Source organism: Neurospora hispaniola (assembly GCF_033458365.1).
Source record: "Neurospora hispaniola strain FGSC 10403 chromosome Unknown B0T23scaffold_9, whole genome shotgun sequence".
NCBI lineage: Eukaryota > Fungi > Ascomycota > Sordariomycetes > Sordariales > Sordariaceae > Neurospora > Neurospora hispaniola.
Genome location: NW_026944414.1, coordinates 240,238 through 261,600, shown reverse-complemented (window position 1 = coordinate 261,600; position 21,363 = coordinate 240,238). Strand labels below are relative to the sequence as shown.

At 51.7% G+C, this 21,363-nt stretch overlaps 8 protein-coding genes across 8 annotated transcripts; 4 read left to right on the top strand and 4 right to left on the bottom strand.

The window, feature by feature from the left end:
- Window positions 1-1,268: 1,268 nt before the first annotated feature.
- Window positions 1,269-2,414, bottom strand: B0T23DRAFT_326157 (GTP-binding protein ryh1; the record flags this gene model as incomplete). The annotated part of the gene is made up of 5 exons (XM_062835546.1): window positions 1,269-1,618; window positions 1,798-1,927; window positions 2,055-2,158; window positions 2,243-2,268; window positions 2,368-2,414. The coding sequence occupies 5 exons, from the start codon at window positions 2,412-2,414 to the stop codon at window positions 1,269-1,271; spliced, it is 657 nt and encodes a 218-aa protein (XP_062688583.1).
- Window positions 2,415-3,086: 672 nt separating this feature from the next.
- B0T23DRAFT_456760 (ribosome biogenesis protein Nop53/GLTSCR2) lies at window positions 3,087-5,234 on the top strand. Its single transcript, XM_062841269.1, has 2 exons — window positions 3,087-3,736; window positions 3,811-5,234. The coding sequence occupies exons 1-2, from the start codon at window positions 3,585-3,587 to the stop codon at window positions 5,015-5,017; spliced, it is 1,359 nt and encodes a 452-aa protein (XP_062688582.1). The 5' UTR covers window positions 3,087-3,584; the 3' UTR covers window positions 5,018-5,234.
- Window positions 5,235-5,547: 313 nt separating this feature from the next.
- Window positions 5,548-8,031, bottom strand: B0T23DRAFT_366141 (adaptin N terminal region-domain-containing protein). The gene is made up of 3 exons (XM_062836386.1): window positions 7,582-8,031; window positions 7,153-7,517; window positions 5,548-7,100 (listed from the first exon to the last, which is right to left on the bottom strand). Exons 1-3 carry the CDS (start codon window positions 7,906-7,908, stop codon window positions 5,573-5,575), a joined length of 2,220 nt encoding a protein of 739 aa, XP_062688581.1. The 5' UTR covers window positions 7,909-8,031; the 3' UTR covers window positions 5,548-5,572.
- Window positions 8,032-9,172: 1,141 nt separating this feature from the next.
- Window positions 9,173-9,865, top strand: B0T23DRAFT_407907 (uncharacterized protein; the record flags this gene model as incomplete). Its single annotated transcript, XM_062839244.1, has 3 exons — window positions 9,173-9,313; window positions 9,379-9,731; window positions 9,787-9,865. The coding sequence occupies 3 exons, from the start codon at window positions 9,173-9,175 to the stop codon at window positions 9,863-9,865; spliced, it is 573 nt and encodes a 190-aa protein (XP_062688580.1).
- Window positions 9,866-11,819: 1,954 nt separating this feature from the next.
- B0T23DRAFT_407906 (marvel domain-containing protein) lies at window positions 11,820-12,586 on the top strand (the record flags this gene model as incomplete). The annotated part of the gene is made up of 3 exons (XM_062839243.1): window positions 11,820-11,858; window positions 11,998-12,219; window positions 12,278-12,586. 3 exons carry the CDS (start codon window positions 11,820-11,822, stop codon window positions 12,584-12,586), a joined length of 570 nt encoding a protein of 189 aa, XP_062688579.1.
- A 788-nt stretch (window positions 12,587-13,374) lies between these two features.
- On the bottom strand, window positions 13,375-14,592 carry B0T23DRAFT_326172 (uncharacterized protein; the record flags this gene model as incomplete). Its single annotated transcript, XM_062835548.1, has 2 exons — window positions 13,375-14,210; window positions 14,544-14,592. 2 exons carry the CDS (start codon window positions 14,590-14,592, stop codon window positions 13,375-13,377), a joined length of 885 nt encoding a protein of 294 aa, XP_062688578.1.
- A 3,653-nt stretch (window positions 14,593-18,245) lies between these two features.
- B0T23DRAFT_325426 (ubiquitin-related domain-containing protein) lies at window positions 18,246-19,318 on the top strand (the record flags this gene model as incomplete). Its single annotated transcript, XM_062835508.1, has 2 exons — window positions 18,246-18,879; window positions 19,158-19,318. 2 exons carry the CDS (start codon window positions 18,246-18,248, stop codon window positions 19,316-19,318), a joined length of 795 nt encoding a protein of 264 aa, XP_062688577.1.
- An 888-nt stretch (window positions 19,319-20,206) lies between these two features.
- B0T23DRAFT_366132 (proteasome maturation factor UMP1-domain-containing protein) lies at window positions 20,207-21,344 on the bottom strand. Its single transcript, XM_062836385.1, has 2 exons — window positions 21,160-21,344; window positions 20,207-21,033 (listed from the first exon to the last, which is right to left on the bottom strand). The coding sequence occupies exons 1-2, from the start codon at window positions 21,160-21,162 to the stop codon at window positions 20,524-20,526; spliced, it is 513 nt and encodes a 170-aa protein (XP_062688576.1). The 5' UTR covers window positions 21,163-21,344; the 3' UTR covers window positions 20,207-20,523.
- Window positions 21,345-21,363: the final 19 nt, after the last annotated feature.

The following is a 21,363-nucleotide window of genomic DNA, read 5'->3' as shown; positions in this document are numbered from 1 at the left end:
ACACCGGAACCAGCCACCTCTTTTCTCGGGACCACTAGACGTTTGCTTTTTGGACGAACTTGCTCCCGCGGCTGTCGATACCCCTATGCGGGGAGGGTTCTGCTGCATTTTTCGGCGGCCCTTCCTCGCCACTGAGACCTGCTTAGTTGACACCAGCAACAAAGCCCAACACGACGAACGGGTCCGGTGTAGAAAAGACGGAACGAACAGAAAGAGGACAGGACAGCAATTGGTTGACCAACAGCCAACACTCTAACTGTAAGGACAGTAACTGTGGCTTTGGACAGACAATCCTCCCCCCGAGCGATGGCTGCTTTCGGGGCTTGCTTATACCCCTTGCTTGGTTGGTTGGTTGTTGGTCGCTACAGGTCATTGGAAAGATTCATTACATTCAAAACCATGGTTTTCAGGGGGGATCAATCAGTCTACCTTTAGTAGCAAAGCATATTTTCGGTTTTATTGGAATCGGCGAATTTGGCGTTTAATAGACACGGGGAGACCCAAAATATGAAGTACTTGTTTGTTTTTCTTTCTGCCATGTCATGTCTTGTCTTGTTTTATAGTAGTAATCCTCAGTACTTTCTGACTCGACAAGTTACTCGTTCTGTCTCTGCCAACGTGACTGACCTCTGTAGCTCGAGACCTGACTAGGTATCCTAGCCAAGGATATATCCAAGGTCAATCTTGGACTACTACCCGTTCGTTGATTCCATCTTGCACTCAGTCGACAACACAACAACTCTAAACAACACCTAAAAGACACAGTTGGTTCAACTCAGGAACTAGATACAAAGTATTATATCTTTTATCATTTGTATTATTATAAGCGTTAAGACCCGACAAAACCAAACCAACCCCTTCCTTCGCATGCTAATGCTCCGATCGCCTTGCTTTAGCCAGCCAGCCAAACCGTAAGCACAAAGCACAGCCAAGTTTCTCATTATAGTTTGCTTCCCCGTTTGTCAGGTTGTCTAGCCCACCCACCTCTATTTCCCTCCCCCCACCCCCCATCATCATCATCATCATCATGTTCCATCTCATTCTCTCATCATATATTTACCCCATTATATCGTTAACCTCGTTAACATCGTCAACATGATCGTCATCCCCATTGTTGTCTTCTTCCCCTCAACTTCTTCAGTACCCCCTTTCCCTAGGAAGATGGTTAGTCTCCCCACACCGTGAACTTGTTCTGTCCCGGTCAGACCAGACGAGAGCAGATCAAACCGCACCAGGCCGCCAGACCAGTCAGACCAGTCCAGTCAGTCTTAACAAGCGCATCCCTCCTGCGCCACCGTCTCCTTACTGCTGACATCGATCCTCGTCGCCGCCGCCCCCGTGCCCGCACCACCGGCACCTTCCCCACCGGTGCCCTCCATCCCGGGCAAGGCCTGGGCTATCCTCTTGAACAGCGTCTTGACGTTGTGGCCTAGCTTTGCCGACGTCTCGACAAACATGAGGTTGTTGCGCCGGGCCTCCTCCTCGCCCTGCGCCGTGGTCACTTCGCGCTTGTCGTTCAGATCCGTCTTGTTGCCCACCAAGACAATGATCACGTCGTTGCCGCGCTCGGCGCGCACGTCGTCGATCCATTTTCGTGTGTTTTGGAAGGATTTGGCGTCTGGTGTTGGTTATGAATGTTAGTGTCCTGTTCTTTGGGGGAGGTTTTGAAATTGGTGGCTTGAGGGGAGGAGGGGGGAAATAGCGGGGGTGGAAGGCGGTGAGGGGGAATTTGGGGAGAGAGAGGATGGTCAAGAAAGGCGGAAGAGAAAAGAAAAGATATAACATAACATAACATACTCGAAATGTCATAAACTACCACGGCCACTGACGAGTCGCGGATATACGAAGGGATCAAGGAGCGGAAACGCTCCTGGCCGGCTGTGTCCCAGAGCTGTAGACGGACTGTTCGGTCTTCGAGGTACATGGTCTTTTTTTTTTTTTTCCCGTAAAGTTAGCCAAACGCTCTCACCTTGATCTACTAGTTCTTTGGTGTTTGCAACTGTCGCGCATCGTCTGTCTGGGAAGGAAGGGCGGTAAAAAAATTAACGGGACACGGGGATCGAACATGCCTTGGAAAGGAAATCGATACCAATGGTGGCTTGGTACATGTTATCGAACGAGTCGTACATGAAGCGTGTGATGAGCGACGTCTTGCCGACTGTTTGCGCGCAATGGTTGAGTTAGCATTGGTGTCTCGGAGAGCATCGTGGAGAAAGTGTTGTAGGTTGAGGTAATGGCATACCGCTTTGTTCGCCCAAGAAGACCAACCTGGCGAGGAGAAAGAGTGGTTAGCATCTTGACTTGTTTTGTCTTCCATTTGACTTGTCAAGTGCATTGTCTGCAAAAGTGTCGGGTATCTTGTCTTACTTGAACTTCTTCAAGGGGTTGTTGTATGACCCGCCTGCTTGCGCCATTGTGATGAATGTGTTTGCGGATTAACGGTATTTGGCGGGGTAGGTAGGTAGGTAGCTGAAGGTATTCGGAAACACGGTCAAGGGGAGGAAGCTTTCGGACTTTGGAGGAAGTGGTGGTGGTTAAGTGGCAGAAAGCTTAGTAGTGTAGGCGGTCGGAGTTGGTCTAGAGTTAGGTAGGTGTCTGCTGGTCGAGGGATACCTAAAAGGATCGAAGTGGAAGATGGACGGCGGCGGAGAGTTGCCGGAGACTGATCATGCAGCGTTGAGTGGTCTCAGTGGTGCGACGGACGGGGCGTGGTGGCCGGGGGGTGGATGACAAGGGAGCTTGGAGGACAATCGGGTCGGTGTTTGGGATCCAGTCGGGGTCTCGTTGCCGACTTGGTTGCTGGGGTCTTTGCAGTCCGTCTTCGTTTTAACCAAACAAAAATCGGGTCGAGAGATCGTTTTATAAGAGTTGAAACCACAAAGAGCAGAAAATATCTGAACATTCAATATTTTTTTTTTGGATCAGATTAATTGATTGACCGACATTCCGTATGCACGTGTGTACAAGTTTACGTTTTTTATTATTAATTTTGTATGCATAAGTCCGAACAACAAAGTCTTTCTTGCGACTTTATTCTTTTCCTCACAGTCCGTCCAGTCTTCTTCCCCGAAGCGGACTCATGCGAGAGAAAGGGGACCGCGCCAAGCCATCAGTGGAGGGAAACAGTGGCCGCCCGCCGCCTTTCTGCGCCCAGACAAATGGATTCGACACTTCACTTGACCAAAAGGACAGAGACAACCAATGGAAGCCTCGTTGGCGGCCGTCATTGGATTTGTCCAGAGGCCGAGGCAGCTTGGAGTCTGATTGGTGAATTGCTCCAACTGCCAGCTGAGCACGGCTGGGGAAGGGAAGTGCTGGATGCCGCTTGTGTTGAAGTTGCTCTTCCTTGTCCTGTCTCTTTCTTATCTTATCGCTGCCTCCTGTCCCGTCGCCGCTGAAATTTTGAGTTGCACACCCCACTGGACAGTTGGATTGACTGCAGAGGAGACCCCAGAATTCCAGGCGGTTTCGAGGTATCAATATTTCCATTTTCTTATCTGCCTCGAACCTCCGCCGACTCGTTTGATTTCTTCGAGTCGTCAACCCAACAACACAGGCACAACACACCACCATACACACCCAAAATGCCCGTCCTAAAACCCTTGTCGGGCAATCCCGAAGCCCCCAAGCAATACAACCAACCGTCGAGAAAGGGCAAGAAGGCGTGGAGGAAGAATGTCGACGTTACAGAGGTCGAGCAGGGTCTCGATGAGTTGAACGCCCAGATCATCAAGGGGTACGGTGCTCCTTCTTTGATGCTTAGTATCACCAAAAGACACCAATTGGTTAACGTGAATTATCGCACAACAGTGGTGTCATTGCCGAGAAGACCTCCGAAGAACTCTTCGCCATCGACGTCAAGCCCGACACCGAAATCACCAAGAAGCTCCCCAAGCAGCTCAAGAAGCCCTTGAAGGCCGACGAGATCCTCGCCCAGCGCTCCGCCGTTTCTGCCGTCTCCCTCAAGAAGCGCCCGGCTTCTGAAACTTCCGGCAAGGTCACCGACGGCGTCCTGCCCTCCAAGCGCCTGCGGGCCACCTACGTCACCCAAAAGGAACTCAGCCGCCTGAAGCGCGTCGCCGACGGCCACCACACCACCACGGTCGAAGTCGTCGACGCTACCTTTGACGCCTGGGCCGACCCGGAGGAAGAGCAGAAGAAGCAGCAGCAGGCCGCGGAAACGTTCAACTTTTTGCCCAAGGTCGAGAAGCCCAAGGCGCCCAAGACGCTCACACAACAACCCATCTCCCTCGCCGCCACCGGCAAGCAGCTCCCCGCCGTTCCCAAGCCCAAGGGCGACAAGTCGTACAACCCCGCCTTCACCGACTACTCGGAGCGCTACCAGGAGGAGCTGCGCAAGGCCGAGGAGGCCGAGCGGAAGCGGCTGGAGGAACTCGAGAAGGAGCGTCTCAAGGCCGAAGCGGCCGCCAAGTCGCGCGCCGAGGCCGAGGCCGCCGAGAAGCGCGCCGAGCTGTCGGAGTGGGAGGATGATTCCGCCTGGGAAGGGGCCGAGAGCGACGCGGAAGGGTTGGCCAACAAGAAGAAGCGGCCGGAGCGCAAGACGCAAGCGCAGCGCAACAAGATCAAGCGCCGCAAGGCCGAGGAGCAGCGTCTGAAGCACGAGGCGGCCATCAAGAAGAGGGAGGCCGAGGCCGCGCGGGTCAAGCAGATTGCCAAGGAACTGGCCGAGAAGGAGAGGCAGCTTGCTCTCCAAAAAGCCGAATCCAACAATGTCGAAGAGGACGATGCTAGCATTGAAGAGGATGACGACGTCGAGCTGCGCCGTAGGCAACTAGGCAAGTTCAAGTTGCCCGAGAAGGATCTGGAGCTGGTCTTGCCGGATGAGCTGCAGGATTCGCTGAGACTGCTCAAGCCGGAGGGTAATCTGTTGAAAGACAGGTACAGGAATATGTTGCTTAGAGGCAAGGTGGAGGCGAGGAGGCACATTCCCTTCAAAAAGCAGGCCAAGACAAAGGTTACGGAGAAGTGGACTTTCAAGGATTTCAATCTGGCTTAAAGCGGCTCGGATGGGTTCAAGTATTGGGGCTTTACGGACATATACATATCCGGATTTGTTTGGTAATCGTTCTGTTCCTTTTTTTTCTCTTGCAAAATATTCCCTTTCGGTTTTTAGTTCGTATATGGTTAAATTGGCGTTTTACGGTTCTCTCAAGATGATCTTCAGTGCAATAAACGGTTAGAACATACAAAGTGGTCCTGCGCTCGCGCCTTTGACTTTTTCGTCTTGTAGTGATATGACATGAATGCTTCACACCCGCCTAAGAACACACCAGAACATACAAAGTGACGGGATATTACTTCTTATTCACATTATCTACAACCAAAAACCTGACTGGATATCTTTTCCCACCACCCTACCAAAACTCACACTCACCACGCTTCCCAACTCCTAGTCTGTCTATTACATTACTACCTTGTCTCTCCTCTCTTCCGACTCTTACCCCTTCCCACCCCATCCCCCTTTCCATTCCTAGCTAGCTAGTTACTCCTCACACCACACTGTCTCACAACAACAAATCCCCCTGCGCCCCATTCATCCCTCCCATGCCATTCATCCCCCCATCCCCGGCTGGTACGCCGAGCTCTGACTGACTACGTACCCCTGCCCATACCCATAATGTCCCGCATCCCCACCAAAACTGTCGCCGGGCTGCTGTATCTGCATCTGCCTCATCTGCTGCGCGAAATACGCATCCGCATCATTAACCGCCGCCTGCTGGTTCGCTTGCTGCGTAAAGTAAGCGTCCGCATCATGTACCGCTTGAGCCAAGTTCCCTCCTTGTTGACTCTGAGTGTTGTTGGCAGAAGAAGGGGGAGCAGGTCGGGACCCAGGCACGCGGGGATCAAAGTCGGACGGTTGGTGGCCTTGGCCGAACTGGGAGAGGGATTTGGGGTTGGGCAGTTGGTGGGCTGTTGCGTAATCGAGGTAGTCGGGGCGTTGGAGGCACGGGGAGTCTGGGAGTTTGCGCGGGCGGGCGTTGCGAAACACGGTCTGCACGGGCTTGAGGTAGACGGTGGCGAGGGTGCCGACGTTGAGACACATTTCCTCGAGGGTGACGGGGTCGAGACGCTCCGACTCGGCGGTGATGGCGGGCTTCTCGCCCATGACAATGCGCTTGGCGGATTCCATGTCGGTGGAGAGGAGACGCCAGTACATGTAGGCGCGGTCGCGGAGGTCGGGGTTGTCGGTTTCTTCCGTGGCCCACTTGAGTACGCGGGGGACGAGGTCCTGGCCTTTGGTGGGACGTTGGATGAAGAGTTTGACGGTTGCTGTGAGCAGGGCGAGCTGGACTTCGACGGGCTCTTCGGCGAAGGAGTACAAAAAGTCTTCGAGGAGGGCGTCCGAGTTCTCGATACGCGAGGCGTATTGGCCAATGACCCACACCATGGCTGCTTTGGCTTCGGGTTCGTCGAGCGAGTCCAGGTGCTCGCAGAGGGTGCCGATGATGGACTCGTACTGGTTCGGGTACTTGCGGAAGATGTTGCGGATCACTACCGTGGCTTCTTGCACAATGTAGGTAACCTTTGTGGAGACCAACTCGAGCAGCAGGTTGATGCACCGCTTGGCCGCTGGCTCAATCTTAATGGCCAGCTTGCCGATGGCGCGGACAGCCTTGCGGACAAAGTGGACGTCAATTTCTGTGGCGTACTCGCGTAGTTCCGTCAAGACTTCGTCAATGTTCTTCTCGTTGGCAAGCATGAAGATGAGCTCGAGCTTGGTCACCTTCACGTAAATGGGGTCGTTGTACTTGCAGAAGAAGACGCGGATGTCGTTGCGGAGGACTTCGGGGCGGCGCTGGAGGATGAGAAGGGCGTTGCGCAGGGCGAGATATTGCACTTCGGGACCCTTGGCGAGGAGGGTGACCAATGGTGGGGAGAGTTTCCGGCAGAGGGCCGAGATTTGCTTTTGGTCGGAGATGTAGTTCATGAGGTAAAGGATTACGCGGATACAGGTGAGGACTACCGAGGAGTTGGAGTGTGAGAGGCGTGGGGCGATACGCTCGGCGAGAAGGAGAGCTTCGCCGGATTCTTGGGGGACATAAGACATGAGGGCTTCGAGGATGTAAGTTTGGCCCCATCTGGTGGGTGTTGTCAGCAGACCGTACTTGTGTTGCAAGGGGGATAACCTACTCGGAGCAGTCGGCCAGAATGGCCACCATCTTGGAGGCATTGCTGTAGTCGATAGTGAGTTTGATAGCATCACTCCTCTCCCAGATATCCATCAAGCTCGCCAGTGCACTGGCCACCACTGTCGGGTTATCGTCTCTCAAGAGGTTGTTGAGTCTGTCGATAAGGTCCGAAGCCTCAACCATGTGTCTATCGTGATCGTAGAGCTTGGCCACGCAGAAAGCCGCCGTCTTGCGAACGTAGGGGTCGATATCGCGGAGAAGATGCTTCACTAGTGGCACAGTAGCCTCGACGAACTCGCGCACGTGGATATAAGACATGGTCCGAAGGGCGAGGGCGCGCACCAGGGGGTTTGGATCTTCCATGTCCTGGTCTTTGTTAGTGACTAACTATATTATTGCACAACAAAAGGTAGGCGTGGTGGTGACTTACATGCTCCAGAACCGGAATTGCTTTTACTGCAATCTCTGGCTTCATCCTCGCATAGTTGACCAGATACAAGAAGCACATCTTTTTAATTTCCAAGCTCTGGATGGCCATGCAGGCAACAATGTCCGGGAACAAGCCGACCATGTCATTGTTACTCATGGTCATGTTGGCGACAATCTTCTTGAGGGCAATCTTCTTTTGGGTAAAGTTCTTGTCCTTCTTGCTGCCGCTGTTCAGCTCGAGGCGTAGCTCAGCTACTTTGCCCTGTCGAGTCTGTGGTAAGCTAATGTTCGGCGGGATAGGGTATGCGACAAACATCATTGCGGTCATTGATGTTCGCGATGTCGAGGAGAAACAAACAAGCAAGCAAGGGAGGGGGGAGATACGCGAAGGAAGCTGAGCTGGGATGGTGAATGGGAGGAGGGGTGGTGGTGGTGGTAGACAAAGCAACGGCATATCCCGAGCAGCGTAACATGTGTAATGATATTTCATCTTACCCTCGCGAACAGCTTGGAGTCTCCTCCTCCTTGTGCGGCCGACATGTTGTTGGCTGCTTGTAGAGTCTGGTATTGTCGTCCACAACCTCCTCACAACTATTCCTGTTTTGGCCGATTCGAATCCGGTGCCGATGAATGCTTGCGATGCAACGAAAATAGTTTCGATATCGACAAAATGGACGAATGGCAAACGAGCTCGGCGCGGGCGTAAGGTGTGGTGGGTGGTGTGCTAGGCAAGAAAATGCCCCTCTTGCTCTGGAACACAATGATATGTTTTTGCGATATCGTCAAGTCGATAATAGCCAACCAATGTACAGCAAGCAGGTGAAACAGGGTGTCACAGGCACTCTTTCTGCTGCTTGTCCTCCTCTTTGTTTTAGTCTCGAGGTCGAGTCAAGTAATTTGATGTCTGTCGCGCGAGTGTTGGAGTACTAATGGGGATTAATTGTCGTCGAATGAGGATCGCGATGTTCGTCGTCGTCACTCTCTCGGTAGGCTCGGTGAAGATGTGTTCCGGCGCATAAAACCCTCCCACTTTTTGTTGCTGTACGTAGTTGATGGGAATGAAACAGCCTCCTAGTCTTCAAACAAAACTCCAACGAGCCAGACAGACAACGAAAAAGATGATGTTTAGTTCAAGGGTAACGATGGAAAATAATCATGGTTCTGTTCACCGGTCAGGTCGGGGCGTCCCCTGAACCGTCGGGTCGATTAATTACGGCACCTCCTGGTCAGCGATCGCGGACCCTGCAGACCTGGACCTGCCGCTTTGGCGTGAACGCCCACTGGACGACGCCTTCTGCCAGTGAACGACTGGCACGCTTCAGTGGAGCTCGGTACATAGCATCATCAACAGCGCACGGTCCCCACCACTCAGCGGCCAGCGTGGGGAAGGCGGGAAGCGGCTCAACTACCTCTAGTGGGGCCCTGTCTCAGAGACCGAAGTGGAAGTCAGGGACGGGCAAGCTACCGAAGCACGGACTCCATCACGTACACTACCTATGTACACTACACGTTGGGCGTCATCGCAATCCAGCTTCCACTTCTCATCACCAATACCTTCACTTTCTATGGACGACACAGTCACAACGCCCGCCATGACAGACTTCAAACCCGTTGCCGACCCCGCCCCCAGATGGGTAACCGACCTCGCCAACCCACCGCCTTACAAGTCCAAGCCTGCCAGCATCCCCGACCCCCCAGGCTACTCGTCGCAAGCCGTATCTGGTCCTTCCAAGGCAAGCAACAACTCCCCATCGTCACGCATGATAGAACTTCCCCGCTAACCTGTTTGCCCCTACAGAAGAAGGATGTCTCCCGCTCCGCCCCCCGCGAACAACCCTCCCCCGAAAAGATGGACCAGCTCAAGCTCAAAAAGGCCTGGGAAGTCGCCCTCGCGCCCGCCAAGAACTTGCCCATGACTCTCATCATGATGTACATGTCCGGCAACTCGCTCCAGATCTTCAGCATCATGATGGTGTTTATGGCCTTCAAGAACCCCATCATGGGCTTGTTGTCGACCAACCAGGCCTTTGAGCGATTCGAGACGGACAGCAACCGGGGGTCTATTCTGCAGGTGAAGGCGGCCTATGTGCTTATGCAGGTGTTGGCGCTGGCGGTCGGTGTGTGGAAGATTAATAGTATGGGACTACTACCGTAAGTGATCCTGGGGGAGAGTGTGGTAAAACGAAGGCTAACGTGGTGAATACAGGACGACGAGATCCGACTGGCTTGCTTGGGAAGTGCGCAGGGAACCGCTGGAATATGCTGTGCCAGCATTGTCGTTATGAGACCTCGAATCGAATGGACAATGGTAGAACGAAACCAATGACGATACATTATGCGACCCTGTATCTGTCTGAGCGGGGAAAATATCTTCACTCGGGAAAGAATTGACTGTATGAAGAGATGAAGTAACGGTAGCAACACATGGACATGCCGATAGACCCCAGATTATACCCGGCAACGACCCTCAGGCGGAATCATCCGAAAACGAACCCCAAAAAGCGAATGTGGGGCGAGAACTGCCGGTTCTTTCAACGGGATGCCTAGCATCTCTTGCCCGACAAAGCTCCCTGGTGATACATTATTGGGCAAGGGAAAGGGAAGAAAGGAGACAGCTTGAAACCTTAATCAAGGTTCTGGCAACTTGACAATCACGACCCTGGCTATTTGTTAACTTGTTACAATCAGTTATCTGAGCAACATCCCTTTTGGAGCAGCAACCTCTTTTGTAACCGCTCGCTATGGACCTCTAGTAGAGGTAGGAATAAGCTGCTTTATACATCCAAGACGTTTTGGAAAGAATGCAATATCCATCTTCTACTCGAGGCCTCTGGCAGGGAAGGAGGGAGGGTGTCTTTTGCGCGTTCGCTTGCTTGCACAGGGAACCTCATGTTTTCCAAATCTGTGTTATGTTGGAAAACCGAATACGGCTCAAAGCACCAAGCTCACTTCTCATGAAGCTCCCTCCATTGACAGAGAAAGAGTCATACCTAAGTCACGGGAAGACGGCTCCGAATACTACATACACCCAAGCCAGCCAAGCCAAACCAACCAATCACACACAAGCTGTCAACCCAGTCGGCTCAGGGGTAACAAACAACAGACAGCCTAGGCACACTTGTTAGTGCAAAGTATGGAGCGTACCAGCGTAGTACTAGCAACCAAGACTAACAAGACTAACGCTAGGCACCAGCGGCGGATCGTGAGATTGGGGTTACATTGGAACTATCATGTACTGCAGTTAGAGGTTTATCAGGTACCTATTCCCGTATTTCCTCCAAAATAGTACCATTTGCAGAGTTCTTGATTGTCCCAAGCCCTTTTCGTTTTTTTTTTTTCGTTGTCTGTCTGGCCTATATGTACCTAGCTTGAGAGAGGCTTGGCTTGTTCGAGTGTAGTGTTGGACTTGGGCCTAATGTACGGTTCTTTGTGGGTTTTGTCCCCCTCCCTCGGCTGTGTGTGTCTCTCTGTCTGTTTGGCTGTGGTTTTTCTTGCTGCCTGACCCCTCAGCCTGCCAGCTAAATGCGAGCTCGCATTTACACTAATTTTTCTTTCATAACAGAAAGTTCGATTGGACGAAAGAGTTGATTGATCAAGTCCAAGTCCGAGTAAGGCGATGTAGGTAACCGTTAATGCTATAGGGCGGCTCGGGCGGGAGAAGTGAACAACGCTACTGCATGAACAGAGCAGAACAACCTAAGCCACGGAGCTCAGCCTTCTTATTTATACCATCGATGTACACTAGTCTAAACTTCAGAATATGCAGGTCAGCTTCTCCATCTCCATTCCGTCGATGTCACGGTCACCTCCCCGCGTTCCCAGATTCGGGACTTTTGCCGATCGGCTGTTGTCTACCTAGGTAAGGTAGGTAGGTAGTTGCCTAGTTCTAACATGACGAGATTTTTTCTATCTTTCCTTGGCTCGGACTGTTGAGTTTAATCCCTGGCAGAAGCGGGAGGTAGTTCAAGAAAAAAAAAAAAAAAAAAAAAAAAAAAGATGGGGTCTAGTCAGACGAGGGTGGTATGTAGTATAGCCTTGGCCGTTTGATACTACACTACCTGCCTTACCTTGTGTTGAGACTCTTGGATTAGAACTATAACGTAGAGGTACAAAAGGTGGTGTTCTCCCATGCTTTTTCCAAGTACCGGGAGGTTTTCATTTTCCTTTTTCTTTCTTGTTTTGAAACATTCCCATTATCACTTTATTCCTTTCACTCTTGTCGTTGAAAAACAAAATAAGATGCTCGCCGGTTTATGTATCGGCCTTCGTGGCCTTCAGGTAAGTTTACTACACTCATCACTTCTTCTTCCTCTCTCTACACCCTACCTACTCTACACTTATATCTACCTAGGTATTCAGCCTTCCCCTTATCGAAATTGCCAAACCAGCTAACACCTTTCTCTCCGCAAACAACCAGATCCTCTTCGGCGCCGTAATCGTCGGTCTCTCCGCCCACTTCATCACCGCCCAAAAAGTCGGTTCCGCAGCGACCACCACGCAATACTCCGTCTTTACCGGCGCCTACGCCATTCTCGAAGGGCTTTTGGGCATCGCCGCTCTGTTCATTGGTTCTTTTCTAGATATCGTGGTACTAGGCGCCGATGCTATTGGTGCTTTGGTGTTGTTGGCTGGTGGTATTGTACGTTATCCCTCCCTCACTCCATTTTGTTTGTTCTGATACTAACACCAGAAAACAGGCCTGGGCAGCCGAAACCCGCGGTTTCTCCTGCACCGATCCCACCAAGGCTAAGAAGATTCTTGACAACAACCTCTTGAACCAAGGTAAACGCAAGTACAAGGGGGACTGGTACTATGGAATTTTGTACGGGGACCCGAATGCGGAGACGGCTTGGAGCCGGCTGCAGTCGAGCTGCAAGAAGGGACTTGCGGATGAAGTCTTTCAGTTCTTGGCGTTCGCCGTGCTTGTGGCCCTGTTAGTGGTGGGGTGGATCAGATGGCGGAAGGGTAGAGGGGGTGGAGGTATGGGGTCGAGGTCGTATGTTTAAAGAAGCCTCGAGGGTGGTGTTAAGGATTTGAAAGGGGGAATTGGCGTATCACGAAAAGAAGAAAAGTGGAAGATTAATGATGATGGGATGATTGATGGAAACGCAGAAGGGAAATGGGGGATGGAGTTGGATGAGACTCGGGGAGAATGGAATGAGTCAAGTTGAGATACCCGTATGTTATGATAAAAGGAAATATGGAACATTGGGCTACATCCCCGTTCAGGAACATGGATACTTGGAAGTGGAATCGGCTAACAAGTAAAAAGCTTCACGAAACATTAAAGAGGATGGAAATCATGTCGAGTTACTGCTTTGACTCGAACATAATAGGGCTTATTGTACATGCAGTACCCTTTTGTCCTCTCATCATCAGCCTGCCCAAGGACCCCCCGAGATCATTTGTCTCCAGCATCTCATGCGCACCGCCTTGCAGAGATACCACAAGTCATTACCGATTATACTCTGATGCATCCACATCATAACAGTCATGAAATTTTTTTGAAAATTTGAGACAAAGGAGTGGAAGAAGAGAAAAACTATCCGACCATGTCACTAACATGGCCTCCAAATGAAATCATAGCAGTCATGCCAACCAAATCACCAGACCTCACATGGCAATACCAACACCCGTGGAGTAAGCCAAGCTTGGCCATAAGATACGGAAGATGTCATAACCTAGAACACCGGTCAGCTCATGTCCCTAAGGCCGTAAAGAAGAGATCATACCCTTGTGGTACTATCCATGGCTTCCCCAAAAGGAATGTTCAAGAGGTAGGAAAGACGCCACTCTATGCCAACAGAGCCATCAAGAAACCAAAGAGACCGAGTAGACTGCCGGCCTCCATGACGGAAGCGCCGGCAGTGATGGTGGCAGACGCATAAGGGCTGCCGTAGCCAGTAGTGCTAAACCCGACCGAGGCAGGAGTGCCGGAGGAAAGATAGGTGTAGGATGACAAGAAGCTGGTGGCAGATACAACAGTGGTCGTGTTGGTGTACGTGGTTCTGGCCACAGTTGTAGCCGTGGAGTTGTAGGTCGGCAGGGGGAAACCACTGCTGGGAATGGTAACGCTGATGGTTTCGGAAGCAGTAGCCCAGATGGTGGAAGTGAGGGTGCCGCTCTTGACAGTGACCGTGAAATGAGAGGTGACCAAGTCAGTGGTAGTGTTGGCAATAACAGTCGAGGCCGGGACGATAATGGTGACATCGGTGGTAGTGGGAGCTTCGCTGGTGGATGTCTCACTGCTGGACGTGTCGATGGTGGAGGTCTCTGTGGCGTAAGCCACGCTGGTAGACGTCTCGGTAGTGACACCCCCAGGACTGGCAATGGACGTGTACGTGCCTTCAACGGGGGAACCAGTCTCGGTCTCGACAGGGCTGAAAGTAGTCTCATAGGTGGTGGTCCAGCAAGAGGTACTGGTCACCTCAGCGGCAGTCAACTGGACGGTCTGGGTCGTGGTGCCGTAAACGGTAGTGGTGAGCGATACGGTGGTCCAGTCTCCATCGTCGCGCTCACGGAGACCGTTGACTTGATTCTGAGCGCAGGCGCCTCCGTCAATGATAGCGACGACAACTCCAGCAAACGCAGCCGCGGCCGCAGCAGTAGACTTCTTGAAGAACATGTTGGCTGTTGATACCAAAAGGTTGTAAAGTCAAGAAAATGGAGTGGACTGCTGCTGGTGAAACGAGTGTCAGCTTGGAGTGCCGTAAGAGGAGAAGGTAGAAAGAAGGAAGGTGAGGTGAGAGGCGTAGTAGTCTCAAAAAGGAAGAAAAGAAGGACTTGACGCGACCCTATGGAATCGTGGATCCATGACAGAACAGGAAATTGCAAAGTCAGATTCAGGAACACGGCAACGGGTGGCAGCATGGCAGGGGACAGCCGGAGTGCTACAGCATCACTGATTCCTTGGACGTGCTGGTACACGTCTAATATCAAAGGACTGCTCTGCGCGACACACACAGCTCAGGGCCGTGTCACCGTGGTGTTTGGGTGGGGGATCTGTTTGCATCGTGAAACGACAAGGTGAGGGGAGCTTGATGTCGCCGCCAAGATTGACGAGAATTTGGGTATTCAAGGGTATTGTAGGGGACGCTGCTCTCTCCAATCAAGCCGGAGAAACCATAAAAAAAAAACAATAATAATCACAACTCACATGGAAGCCGTACTACAATGTAGGTAGACTGCGCGGGTAAGAATGTTCGTGTTCTGGAGGGTTTAATGTGTTGGTTTGATCTGTGGATTTGGTTTCGAAATTATCGCGAGTTTGTGGAGGAAAAAAGGGCCAGGCTGAGGAGGCCGAAGGCGGGAAGGAGAAGTCCAAGTGAGGGAACCTTGAGGACTGGCTGCACTACACATCAACCAGGAGTCGAGTGTTAAAAAGGAAGGAACGCTCCAGGGTCCAGATTGCCCCACGCTTCAAGTTGTTTGTATGACTAGGACGGCAGGCACGACAAGATATACGCCATTCACCATCGCCTGCCGCACCTTTGACCTTGACCTCAGTAAGGACATCATGATGGTGACAACCTGTTGGTAACCACACCGCAGTGCCTCTGCCATATTTCATCGGATGTCTGGGAAGGCCCGTTGAGCTGGACGTTCCTCGTAGGTCAAACTCACAAACGAGATCTGGAAGACAAGAGTGGCCATGGTCACGATTTTGACCTCGGTGGTGTCAGGCATTCGTGGATTCCAACGGTGCACACGGGAGCTCGTGGACTGTAGCCATCTTTGGTGCTTCCGTCTCAACGTCACTGGCATGATTTCTTGCCGAAATGACGCTTGATGAACCGTCTGTCCGCATCATATCACGATATGACGGGGACTTGGAGGAGTCCCGTCGAATCTGTAGGACTCAATTTTTGCAAGCAGGCATCAACCAGATAGAAGATCAAACACCAGCCTCCATGCCCGACATTCCTAGCTCCTCCTCAGTGTGACCTAAAGTTCACCCAATATGAGGTACAGACACAAATTGACTCGCGAGTGACGGTGTTACCAGCTCTCAGAGGCCACTCTCCGGCCGGCAGCTGGAAGATTCTGTGGCTGTAGATGCGAACTTGACATTGAGCATCCCATCAAGACTACCTGTGTGATGTTATCTCTTACAAGGTAGAGGCGAGTCTATCCTCTGTTGGTATCGTATACTAGAGTAGTGGTCAGTCAGTCACTGAAATCCCCGTGGAGTAGGAAGCACCGTAATGTTTCAAGACAATGATACTGCCCAGATCCAGTCCAACAACGACCAAGAAGATGGGTAAACCCCAGGAACGTGGTCGGGTTCCAAGACGCGTTTCGGAAGGGCTGTCCCCTGGTCTTTGAGAACAAAATCGCCGAGTGTCTCGAGCCCAAACGGTCGGTCGTAGATGGGGTTAACCTGGATTGGAGGACGTTTATTGAGTGCTTGATGTATACTTTCAGCAAACCAAATTGACCTTTCTGGTCGGCCAAGATTCTAACCCATTATTGTTTATATGTCTCTCAGAGCGACTGTCTGAAGGGGGTCAGGGGCCGTGATTTGGTTGCGGTGATAGAATTTGATGGTACACATTCATATTCGGCACTCCGAGGCAATACCCTCTTTTGAGATGTGAACATGAAGACATTGAGTGAGTTCGCAGCAACTCGACCATCTCTTCCGACTGGTTCTTCTGTAACAGACACTCCTCGGTTCCTCTTGACGTACAATCATGAAATTTGAGCGCGAGTCAAGTTGATTTGCCAAGTATTGAGCCATTACCTTCGCTTTCTGCAGTTCTGACGAAGGAGTGTCTTCCCGAAAAGAAGCGTGATTCGTGATTTATGTAGAAACGAGACGAAAATCACTTGGCAACGATGCATCATGAACTCCACAACTATGATGGCCTAACTAACTGTGCGGGGGTTTGCCGATCAGGTGTGGACCTTGCAGTCACAGCATCAACCAATCAAAATAATCTACGATGGGCCACCCAACCCACGTCCAGTCCCCGACCTCCCGAATTGGTGCCATTGCGCCCATCGAGATTGCTCGTCATCACAAAAGAGGAAAAAAAACACCAGACGTCCCTGACCTCCAACATGCTTTGCCGCGGCGGATAGACCGGCTCGAGACCGGACGCTAGGTACGGACTCGGGCCGCACGATTTCATCGGGGCTTTTCATTCCGATTTCGGGCCATTGACTTTGGCTATTGGGAAGTCTACACTACCATAGTTTGACGTCTTGGAGGACTCGAGCACTGGTAATTACATCAACTCAATCAATCATCACCACATCTACGCTACACTAGCAATCGCTTCTGATCTCCCCCATCCAGGGTCATCCCCGATCTTGGCCAGCCGCCCCGGCTCCGCGCCTCAGCTTTGGCCAGACGCATGCGCTCATTCAGAAATCAGAACCGGGCGGCCCATCGTCTGAATTCAGCATCGGAACATAAATGTAGCTTTTGCCTCAACCGTCCAATACATAGACCGGAGACATCCGGAGAGCGGGAACCCTTGACGTCCCGTTGTCTACGCTGCGGAAAGAAGGAAGACAGAGACGTCGTCATTAACCTTGGGTTTCATCAATACAACCTCCCCGGTATTCGATATCCACCTCCACAAACTCCAGGTTAGTGAGGTGGGCAACCAGCAGCTCACACAAAAGCGAACCTCCCTCCCGTTCTCGATTTCGACTTTTGTCTTTTCGTACCCGCTCAGACATCATCTCTCCCACCCGCACCGCATTCGCAGCGCGCACGATAGCCCGCACCAACAACTTGGCCGCATCGCATTTTGCAGTCGCTCGGTCAGGTACATTGCTTACTTGACTTGCATCAGAATTAAACTCTACTACTGTACGACATCGTTGTCGTTATCTTGTCCCAAACCACGGACGTAAACCATCACACATCACACCAACCCTTTTTTTTTTTGTTTTTTTTTTTTTCCTCCCTTCTTAGAACCCAGCCCATATTCGAGTCAACCACTCACGAAGCGGTCACCGCTCATCGCAGTAGTTACCTTTATTGATCATCCCAAGTCGCAAGACCCAATCCATCATCGCTGTTGTGTTAGCTATTTTCTCTTTCCCACTCCATCGAGTCATTCATCCCTCCATCCCTCCATCTTTGCTTTTTCTTCCTTCATTGATTCATTCCACCGAGAGAAGGAGAAAAGGAACAAAAGGTCCATTCAATCGGGTGTGCGCAATCAACCACCACAAGCACCCACTTCGTCTCAATCCACGGCAGCGATCACTTTCCACTCAGGGAACTCGAGACCCACCGACTTAGTTACCAAGGAAGCCGCTTCCGGACATCCAACGACCACCACAACTGCACTCCATCACACTTCCCTTCACCCTGACCTGACCTGAATAAGGACCGAAGCGAAGCCAGCATCCATCGATACATTGCATTTTGCAATTTTACTCTAGTCACAACCACACTTCAGTTTTATCAGCACCTGATAGCAACAACGTTCCTTTTTTGACGGACCCGCGTCGACGCTACATCACAGAAGCAAGCCACACCCTCTTTATCTTCGATCGATTTTCCGGAGAAGCGCCTGTGCCATCCAGGGGGGGACGCACTCCAAACCACAACCGCCAAACTACTAGCAAAACAATCATTTGAATACGATCAACTTCATTTCAAACCGGGCATCGTTTTCGACAGACCTACACTAAACATTCGATATGGCCGACACAACCGAATCAAAACGCCTCGGTAAACGCCCAGAGACCGACGATGCGCTTCAACAACAACAGCAACAAGCGACACCAGCAACAGGCGGCGTAATCCAGATGGAACATGTTAACAACCAACCAGCCACCGCCTCCGCAACAACCGCAACAACAGGCTCACCGTCCCATGCCCAGAACAACAAGGAAGGCGAACCATCAATACCCACAGTCACCGGCGCCGTGCCCGTCACATTGCAAGATGTCATGGACGAAACCGACCCAGTTTCCCCCCCAGAATCCCAACCACAAGCCGTCAACGATCCCGACTCGATATCTCAAGCATCTCAGTCAGCGTCGGGACCCAGTAGTACCGAAGCCCCAGTCTGCAACATCACCCTCCTCCTACCCACGGGAGCCCGACACCCATACAAGATCGACGAAAAGTATCTGTCCAAACGGGGTGTCGACATCCCTGAGACCGTGGCGGGGACGGGCCAGCCGGATCCGTTCAGCATCTCCGTGTATAAGGTCAAGGAGTTGATACTGAGGGAGTGGAGGGAGGAGTGGGAGGGGAAGCCGGCGAGTCCGACTAGCATTCGGTTGATTCACTTTGGGAAGTTGTTGGATGATAAAGAGAGTTTGAAGAGTGAGTTTTGCCCGATTTCCTTTTCTTTTTCATTGGAGAGAATGATGGTAAGGGATGGAGGGGAGAAAGTGGAGGGAGACGAGGATGGGGACGGGGGGTGGGGATCTCTGTGATGGTCGGAATAGATAAGGGAAGGGAAAAGGGAATGCCAGTGTCGAAAAGTGACCCTGGAGATATAATGGAGATGGAAAGGGATAGATTGGTTTGCGGCAATAATTGCGGCGAGAATTTGATAAATCAATTATGATTGAAATATGCTAACAAACCTTCAAAAACAGAATACAAATTCTCCCCCGACACCCCCAACGTCGTCCACATGTCGGTTCGACCAGCCGAGATGATGGAAGAAGACGGCGAAGGCGCCAAAGGCGGCAAGACCGCAGGCGGGCGAGAAGGATCGAGGAGAGAAGGAGGAGGTGGGTGTTGTGTTATTCTATGAGGGATGGACACAACATGCTCTCTGCTTATCTCGTCCTTTGCCGGCTCGCTGTTTCGAAGCGTCTTATTATATCACCATCAGAGTGATATCAGATTGGGTTCGGTTGATGTCGCTACCGATACCGATTGAATATCGACAAATCAATCTGAACAGCAGTGGACCCAGCGTCGACTCGACGAACGAGTCTTTGGCCCCTTTGAAGCGACAAAGATCCGACACCTGATGTCAGTCCAGCTGGACCCTTGTTCAGTACCCAACGAATGCACTTGTGGTGAGGACGATTTGTCCTACATCCACAAGCGAACCCTTACTTGTCACTATTGCATTTCAGATAAGGGGCCGGTTAGTGGCCGTTATTGTTTAAAGAGCTATATTTGGCTATTTCATGTATTTCATGTATTCTTGTTGTAGGAAGGCTTGGGCGGAATGTTTCTGTTTTCACTTTCCCTTCCTTCTTCGTTTCGCTCACTCACCTGTTGTTCGTCGGATATGTTTTTCCATGGCTTTGCTTACAGACGGGGCTGTACCGGGAATGGCGTCTTGTATACAACGCTCCTTTCTTGTTTATGTTTTCATTGGGTGTGTGTGGAGAGCAGTTATTGCCCACTCAGCGGGAGTTGTTGTTGTCTGTGCTTGACTAGCGTATTGGTGGGAGAGAGCTGGAGGAACCTTTTTTTCTTCTTTTTTCTTTGGGAGAATGGGATAGAGGTGCGGCGATGATTGGTGGCTGATGTGAATACTGGGGCCATGAGGGGCTCCTCCCGAACCACATGGATGAGGGATTGGAGCTCGCGGGCAGAGCGTATGGATACGATGACCGACCTCGGAGAGATGAGTATGGTGGTCATGTACATATTACGAGTTTACTGGGCGTTGGGAAATATTGAATGATGAGAATCTCTTTGACGTTCGCTCTATTGTCCATGACTGCTTGTGTAGCTTGGTGAGGAAAACGATGACAGATGGCCCCGAACCCCAGCTTCTAGTGCGATGCCGTATGCCCGACATCCGATGTATGTACTCCCGAACAGCGTGCCTGTGTGCGAGCACCAAAGGGGTGGTTCATGTCTAATAGCCGTATTGCTGATTTCAAAGTATCTCCTGGGCTGGGCAGTTGTAAGGAACTTTCAACTCATTCCCCAACTTGCCATCACACGTCCATTATATCCCATCAGACACCAGCCACCCCGTATATCATCAAAGCCTTAGGCCGAAATCCTCAACTTCCTCTCCATCTCCTCATGCACGCTCACCTCGGCCCTACTCTCCTCTCCTGTGTACACATCCTCCCACGTGATATCCCCATCCCGTCCCATCAAGATCTCCTCATGTACATTGCCCATGCCGCCCATCATGCCCACACCCCCGCCCAAAGCCAAGGGCTTCCACTCGCCGTCTCGCACAATCTTGAGCTCCATTTGGCGTTTAATCGGCTCGGCCATGCCGAATGTGCGGCGCAAAGTCTCCATGCGCAAGGTCTCGCGCGTGGCTTCCCATTGCTTGAGGCGCGATTCGAGCGGGTGCGAGGAGATGGGGACTACGGATGCGGTACCAGCAGAAGAGGAAGAAGAGGAGCAAGACTTGACGGAGTCGAGAGGGTGGGGAGCTAGGCCTGAGCGGAGGGTGTCGTGCAACCCGGGAGCGGAGGGGGCGGCGATGGAGCGGAGGTGGGTGAAGGTTGAGGAGTGGGAGTCGGCGGGGACGATGCGGAGGGACTTTGACACGGGTGTTAGTATGGTTTAGAGGTGGAAGGGGGGAAATAATTAGGGGATGGAGGAAGGGGAGGTAGGGTGAGGAGGAGGTGATGATGATGGAGGGGCAAATGGGTGGTGATAGCTTACCATCTTGACGGTTTGCGGTTGATGAAGCTAGGCGGCGGTGTTGATTACGTATTGATTGTTTGTTCGCAGGATGTCAGAATTGTTTTTGTTGCGCGACTGCGATGGTATCTTGATCGCTGGATTTTAGTTTGGGTATCGCAAGAAAATATTGTTCGCGTGTTGCTTGAAGTTGTGGTCGTTTGACGTTGTTGAGGAAGGGAAGCT

Coding starts and splice junctions, on each gene's coding strand:
- B0T23DRAFT_456760 (XM_062841269.1), top strand. CDS start 3,585: ATGCCCGTCCTAAAACCCTTGTCGGGCAATCCCGAAGCCCCCAAGCAA. Junction 3,737..3,810: donor AACGCCCAGATCATCAAGGG/GTACGGTGCTCC, acceptor ATCGCACAACAG/TGGTGTCATTGCCGAGAAGA.
- B0T23DRAFT_366141 (XM_062836386.1), bottom strand. CDS start 7,908: ATGACCGCAATGATGTTTGTCGCATACCCTATCCCGCCGAACATTAGC. Junction 7,518..7,581: donor CAATTCCGGTTCTGGAGCAT/GTAAGTCACCAC, acceptor AACAAAGACCAG/GACATGGAAGATCCAAACCC. Junction 7,101..7,152: donor ATTCTGGCCGACTGCTCCGA/GTAGGTTATCCC, acceptor AACACCCACCAG/ATGGGGCCAAACTTACATCC.